This window comes from Aulonocara sp. 'chitande type north' Nkhata Bay, linkage group LG11, assembly GCF_057382095.1.
Source record: "Aulonocara sp. 'chitande type north' Nkhata Bay isolate Kocher_YH1m ecotype deep benthic linkage group LG11, A_spYH_male_GT1.1, whole genome shotgun sequence".
Lineage (NCBI taxonomy): Eukaryota > Metazoa > Chordata > Actinopteri > Cichliformes > Cichlidae > Aulonocara > Aulonocara sp. 'chitande type north' Nkhata Bay.
Window position 1 is genome coordinate 24,179,286 of NC_141354.1, and position 7,545 is coordinate 24,186,830.

The following is a 7,545-nucleotide window of genomic DNA, read 5'->3' on the forward strand; positions in this document are numbered from 1 at the left end:
AAAAGGTTCATGAACACAAACTTATTCCAGCACTTAAATCAACATTGGTTTTTTGAAAGAGGTTACAAAGGAAAACTGGACAAAGCCATCCAGAGCTCAGGAGCCAGCCACAAGCCTGCAGCCTCAGTGTGAACAAAGAATCAAAGCAGATACTAGGAAAATTATAGAGATGAGCGAAAAAAGGGTCAACATCCTGGTGAAGTTACGCATATATTGGAAAGTGTTGTTAAGTACCTGACAGTTGTTTTGTTATATAAATATGTTGCACCTGCTTTTGTTTGGTAAGGTGAAAAATATGTCAGGTAAAGGTGGGTGTCCAGTAATTCGTTTTCAGTTAATTATCTGTGCCTCGTTCCAGTAGCAGAGCGATTTATTTTCAGTTGATTAAGTGACGTTTCTGTAACCTTCTCCAGTTTGGGGAAAATTGTGAATTTTAATTATTTCTTTTATTATGAAAATTATATTTTGTATTTATTTATTTATTTTTTGGTTGCATATACTGCAAGTCATTGTTCCCAGAAAGAAAATCGGAGTTCTGCAAAAAATCGACAGAGGAATTGGACTCGACTAAGAAAATGGCAATTGGTGCATATCTGGTAATTTACTATGAGGAGACAGGTATGGTATACCTGATTACAACTGAATGCATTGAATGCAACTGTGTCATTTAGTCATTCTTCGAGCTGGCCTCGGCGCACCTCAGGATCCTCCAGGTGTACGGAAAAAGTTGATGGGTAAAGAAAAGGGAATCTGGGCTGTTCTGCCGACACTGTGCTGCAAATCCAGAGATGCTCAAATTAACAGGAAAGATGAAAAGATCATAGCCATAGCAACAGCTTTCTCTTGCTTAAGTCTGAGTATTCTTGGTCTCAATTATTAATACTGTGATTTTAATTATTTGTTAAGCTCAATATCTTCAAATGTTGATCTGATATAACTGCCTGACAGTGCGGTGGTATGAAAGCTATCACAAAGAGAGAATATTTATTTTTATTTAAGTCAGGAGAAACATCACAAAGAAAACTAGCATGCCCCTGTGGCAAGCCAATATTGGATTAATGTGAATGTTTACTTGTCAGTTCTCAACACAAAAAGCATCAAATTGAAATGAATTTGGGAGGTGAGAAAAAAGACGTATGGGGAGCAAGAACAAGAGAAAGTGCACAAAGATGGGTTGACAATCAGAGCACAGAGAGCTCATTTCACAGACGTAAGTTCAAAGCCGATGGAGTTCGCGCTTGTTGCTTGAGCGAGGGACCAGAGAGGGAGGGGGAGAGAAAAGACTTTGATTTCATTTGGCAGCCTGAGACTCCATCTCACTCCCTCTATCAAAAAAGGGCGAGAAGCGTGGAGCGTGCACTGCCACAAAATCAATACAGACACAAAGAGCAAGGAGACAGAGATAAGGAGAGTGATAGATGTGGAGAGAGAAAGTTTAAAATACAGGTAGAGAGAAAGAGAGGTTGAGGAAACAAAAAAATGCAAAAAGGGAGAGAGAGAAATAGATGCACGGGAAAGAGGGGAGATGAGGGAAGAAGTGGCACTTCACTGCAGGACTTCTCTCCACAGGGTTCACAGATGAGTTTAGGGTTGCTGGGTGGTTTCTGGTGTAAAAGGCACCCACTTTCGACGTACCGCACTGATGTATCGCACACTGAAGGTGTTCTCACCCAACATCAAAACAGTCTGATACAACTTGTGATCCCTTAAGCTGCAGATAACAATATTTTCAAAGGATGTCTGAGTCTTTTGAGAGAGTGTGCCTCTGGAACGTAAATGTTCGGGTAGCGTTTGAGTGCAACAAACCCTTTTTTCTCCAAAAATTGTGTTTGCACAGTCAGTTTTATGTGTGAGTATAATGCCATCCAGAATGGGTTTTTAAAAATACAGTAACTTCAGTTTAGTGTGAATTTAGAATTAGAACATTTCAAGTCATCTAGGCTTTAATTTAATTGGGACTTGATAGTAGTTAATCTGCAATGCAGATTTAAATATTACTTGCAGAGCAGTGGAAATGTATGCAACATTTTCAATGAATGTTACTTGAGCAAGGCATGGATGATGTCATACACACTGGCCCAAGAATAGAACCCTGTAAAACTCTAAGACTATCTTTTGTGTGTCATTTACGTGAATAAAACAATTCATCATCAGATAATCATGACTCCAACCAGCACTGCTGTTTTTCCTCTGATGTAAAATGTTGGTAATGCTGGATGCTGCACTCAGACAAGCACAGACACAAGTTCATGGTCCAGATCATTAGTAGCATTCACTAAACTCTTTTTGTGGTATGATGATCTCAATATCATGACCTATACTCTCAAAAAACCTCACTTTTCAAATGAGAGTTGACTTATTTCTTACAAGAAATAAAGGGAAGGTGGGATAAGACCCCTTAGCCTGGTAATATTGAAGTTAATTAACAGAAAGACTTTTTTGAACATTTGTCCATGTCCAACATACAATCAGTCAAGATCAGATGGTTTCTAAAGCTGCTTTATTTGATGATCGATCCGTGACATCTTTGGGGAGAAATCCCGATTTGTAGTCCCCGTTTGCCTCCAATAAACCCAAACCACTGTAGCAATATTATAGCATCTACTTGGGTAATTCCCTGACTAAAGTCAGCTTAGCCCTGATGACTATGATTATTTAAGCATCATTTGCTTCTCTAAAGCTACAGAGGCCATTAAACATCTGCTTTCACAAGCTTGTAGCACTGAGCATGACCAGTAAATTCAAGTGGTTATTAAAATTTAGGTGAAATCTCCCATAATGCTGAAATTGCAGCCATTCTTCTAGGAAGGCCTGCCACAGGATTTTATAACCTGACCGCAGCAGGGGATTTTCTCACAGCCAGGTACTGAAGTATCAGTGAGGTCAGGCATGGATGTCGGGAGATAAGACCTGACTCGCAGTTGGTGCTACAACTCATACTGAAATTGCCAGACGATCAGAGAAATGCTTCAACAACAAACTCAGATTAACAGATTAAGATTTCCTTTTATAGATCTAAGGAGCAGAGCCCAGACCATGATAAGCACCTTCAGGCCAAAAGTACACTCCTGTATCAGTGTAGGACAAAACACAGAAATATACTGTATCATGGCTGCAAAATCCTTTACGCTTTTAAAATAGAAAAACATGCAAACCCTTTAAAAAGTTCCCTGCCAGAGTCACTGCTCCATGACCCTTTGTGGTGGCGATTTATCATATGAATGAAATTTTTAAATTGCAGTGAAGAAGAAGGTGACAGATGGGTAAAATAGCAGACGAGATTTTTTGTTAGGTTTCTTCAGCGAGGGATCCTGTCCACATATTTTTTAATCTATACAATGTAAAATAACATAATGTAATTTATATTTAGGTGTTGGCATCACCTTGCACTTTCAGGAATTGTGATGACCGTGAGCTGATAGTTGATGAAAAAAGTAATTAGCACCTAATCGTTCAGGTAAATGTTAGTTGCAGCTCACACACAGATGGTGCATACACTGTGTACTGTAGGAACATGTTACTAGAATCACAGTTTTAACTGTTGCACTCTGTGTTCACACCAGAACTACTACTACATTCTACAAATCACAAAGTCTGATTTTTTTTTATATGGGTAAATATATCTCCCAGAAGACTCATAACACTGTCAGCTAATCCTGTTATTTTTTTGTTGTTGTTATTTATTACACTGAACAAGCGCAATGTTTCATGTTCAAACTGGCTCCCCGTCTAGAACAGGAGAACCTGGACAAAATACAGTAGCTGTGATTTGTCGCTCGGCCAAGCTGACAGCTGCAAAGTTCTGGCCGTTTCTTTAACCCCTGCCTCTTTACAGCCAAGCTAATTTCAGTTCTTTCTTGGTTCCCTGCTGAAGTAATTTTGCTTCATTAGCAGTAGTTCTGCTTGGAATAATAAAGAAAAAGTTGATTACAGCAATTCAAAGCCTTCTACATCTTCACTTGTGTTTGAAAGTACACAATAATGCTCCGACAACAGTTGCTCGTACAAATGCAAGTAATTATTCTGCATTTGCTCTGTTTTCTCTTCACTTTCTATTGATGGTACCCAATTAGTTACATGACAAGTTTTATTAATATACCAACTTTTCAAAACAGTCTAATGACAACAGTATAATAACAACGATTTTTTTTGTAAAGCTTTGTAAAAGTTTTGATGTTATGAATCATCATGTGAAATTCTGGGATGACTTCAAGTTTATTTATTAATGTCTTTTTTTTTTTTCCTCCCCTGATGAAATAATAATTATTTGCAGCCTTGAGGTTTCCTGCTATAATTAATCAAGTGAAATTGCTTGGAAATGTTAAATAAAGACCAGCCTCACATTTTACCAGTTTATGCTGGCAAGGGAATTGAGAACAGACGTCCTCTTGTTTTAAGGACTTAGGAGCTGATTTGGATTTAGACCCACTTCCACAGGTAAAGAGTGAGATGGAAAGTACACGAAACAAAAAAAGAGCCGGATAAGAGAGAAACAGGAACAAAGTGGGAAACAGGGAGTAGCAGATAAAAGTGAGGGTGCTGGGGAAAATGCATTAAATGAGCGAGAGGCAAAAAAAGAAATGAGACCAGTGAGATTGCAAGATGGAGAGGAGAAACACAATTAGGCACAGGCTGACAGAGAGGAACAGGAGATGCAGGAGTAAATAGATATGAAATGGCGTGGAGCGCGTCACAGCTTGGTGACAGAGTTGAAAGAGAGACACAGCTAAAGATTGTGAGCGACAGAGGTAAGAAAGATGAAGAGGTGTGGAAGCAAAACGGAAGCGAGAACGCAAGCCGTGAGAGACGAGGGGTGGAAATTGGCTGCGGGACGTAGCATGCATATTTCCCCAGGAGTGGAGGCGAGCCTTTATTCTCAAGTCCAACAGCATTAGGCAGCGTGTCTTTCAGCGGATGCTGGCGTGACACTAAACCATACTCTCCAGGAAGCATCCATTCTAATCATATCCCTCTTCAGCTAGGGCTCTCAAGTGGCAGCACAAAAACAACCCTACGTACCCCTCCCCCAAAAAATACAAGGCCAGGAATGCTCACACACAATTACACACAGAATCGGAGCATGACATGCTCGCGTACAGGTGAGTGTGCCATTGATAGGCAGGCATGCTGGGGTACACCTTCAGCAGATATTTAACACTTTCTCTTACCTGCATTCTAAAAAATAAAAAGAAAGAAAGAAACAACAACAACAACAAAAAACACAGCTATCACTGGGATTTGTCCTTGACTGAAGGAGGATATACGGTATCATCACTGAGCTATCATCAGCCAGGCTCACAATTTTTGGACAGGGTGCCCCAGCCTAGACTCGTATCAACAAACAACACACCACAGCTAGCACTTTGGTCATTTTCTCCCGGCACACCATTACCACAACACCAATCCCATTATAAAGCAACACAATGCATCAATGTCCCCAAAGCGAGCCAGTCAGCTACAGCGGAGGCCTCACAAGGCATGTTTAACTCAGTTGAAGCAGACGGCTGCATACTCAGAGTCTCTGTGCTTTGATGCAGAAAGTGTAGCAGTATGAAGGGAGAGATAAGACACTTCAGAGTGTCAGGCGGAAATCCAGAGACAGATACACAGATAAAGGATCGGTTGTAACATCTGAGGAGATGAATTTAGGGGTGTCTGTGTGGCATTTTACACACAAATCTTTAACGTAACATGTGGCATAATCCTTATCTGAAGACCAGTTTCTAAATGTTTGTAAGAGTATCTGTCTAACTGGGTTAGGAGCTTGAATAAGTACTCTAAATCACTGGATTATAATTCTTTTTTCCCCTATTTAGATATTTTTACTTCCACTATTTAAAGTCTAGCCTGGTGCAAAATGCCCAAATGGGTAAGCATACACTGGGACAGAAATTATGCTCACGTTGATTTAAAATTTATTGGGAAGCAGCACAAAAAAGTAGCCTTAAAATATCCAATATTTCACAGAGCCCTCCTCGGGGTGTGCTGGATGTATTTTTGCCTGAGCTTTCCTATTTTAATATCTGATTCAGCTGTTTGCACCAGAAATGTATGAGCTTTCTGCCGGAATGCGCAAAAAAAAAAAAAGCATTTAAATCAATTTATTGGTATCTAAGACAAGAATATAACTCCCTGCTTCCTCAGTGTCTAGAGGGGGGGGCTAGAGCAGACGATGACGTGGAGGGTGATGGCAGTAATGACGCGCGTTTGTCTTAGAATACAAACAGAATCACACAGTGACCACAGGAGTGGGTTTGTGAGCTCTCTCTGTGTTTTTCCATTTAAAAAGGTGTTGCGTCATCACGGCATTGTCTGGTGGTGAACCTGCTCTTTCTAAAGAAAACCAGGGCAGCAGGGTCAGGGAAGGCTGCGGAGGGTCAGAGGTCAGTGCTTACCCCGCACTTGCTGAGAGCGATATACCACCATCGCTCCCTCACCGAGCGGAAGCTGCGGCCACCCACGCAGCTCAGGACCTCCTCGTTTCCATCCCCTTCCACCTGGGAGGGGAAAAAATGCACGTATTATTATCCAGAAATGCAGCACATTTTGCCTCACAGAGACACTGAGCTGTCATAGTAGATTTTGGAGCCTGAAATATCAAGATACAAACATATTTCACACCCCAGCGTAGCCTGAAATGTGGCAACAAGATCCAGTAACCGCAACAACAACAGAGTCATGCTGTTAGTCACACATTCTAAAGTAATACACCACTTTGTGTTGCTTAGTTAAAAAAAAAAAAAAGTGTGAAGAAAGATCTTTGGGAACCTTTGTTTGATTGAGATGCATCATTACCAGAGGAAAAATGTAAATAAGTAAAACGTTATGCAAACACATTACTCGCCTTTAGCTCTCACTCCCTCTCGGTTTACTGATTTGCTCTCTTACTTTACAGAAGAGTATACAATAGGAACGAAAAAAATATGCTCAACTGTCGGATGATAAAAGGAGAAAACATCATACTCTGTAAAGGACACACATGCTGTTCAAGACAGCAAGCTCAGTGGTCAACTTCAAATACAGAAAAGCATCCCTGCACTGGATTTCCAAAGATTTGCTTTGTTTCTCACTTAGGGACAAGATGCTGTAGAGTGCAACTGTGCGTGTATATATAAATCTGTGTTTGTGTGATGCTCTTACCACACAGCCTGACCAGGTGTAGCGTGTGGTGAGGTTGATGACCTGGTTGTTTTCAGGCCTCAGCACGGCTTCCTTCTGGTAGCAGTTCTGACATCAGCGGACACAGAAATATCAAAACAAGTTTTTAAAGCCTCCACGAAGTGCTTTTCAGTAAACCTCAGGACAAGATGTACCCACAGTTGTTGGGCTCCAAGAGAGATATTTCTCCGTGCACAGAATTCATGGTGATTTTAGTTGAAATCTGATTGAAAACGTGCTTCTGATCTGTTTGAATGCTGCAAAATAAAACTGATGTTTTCTGACTCTTCTGCAGTGGATTTCTGTTCCCTGTCTGACTGTTTGACATTAATGTTAAAAGCTGTGTGACGTATAAGAGCCGCAGTGTTTGATTTAGAGAATCTGACA

General features: G+C 40.6%; 1 protein-coding gene across 1 annotated transcript in view; it reads right to left on the minus strand.

The window, feature by feature from the left end:
* tmem145 (transmembrane protein 145) overlaps positions 1 to 7,545 on the minus strand; it is a 42,092-nt gene that overhangs the window by 15,733 nt on the left and 18,814 nt on the right. Inside the window, exons 4-5 of the mRNA XM_086311258.1 lie at positions 7,141 to 7,227; positions 6,396 to 6,497 (exon numbers count right to left, since the gene is read on the minus strand). Of these exons, the coding sequence (XP_086167384.1) occupies positions 6,396 to 6,497; positions 7,141 to 7,227 (189 nt within the window). The remainder of the gene's footprint in view (positions 1 to 6,395; positions 6,498 to 7,140; positions 7,228 to 7,545) is intronic.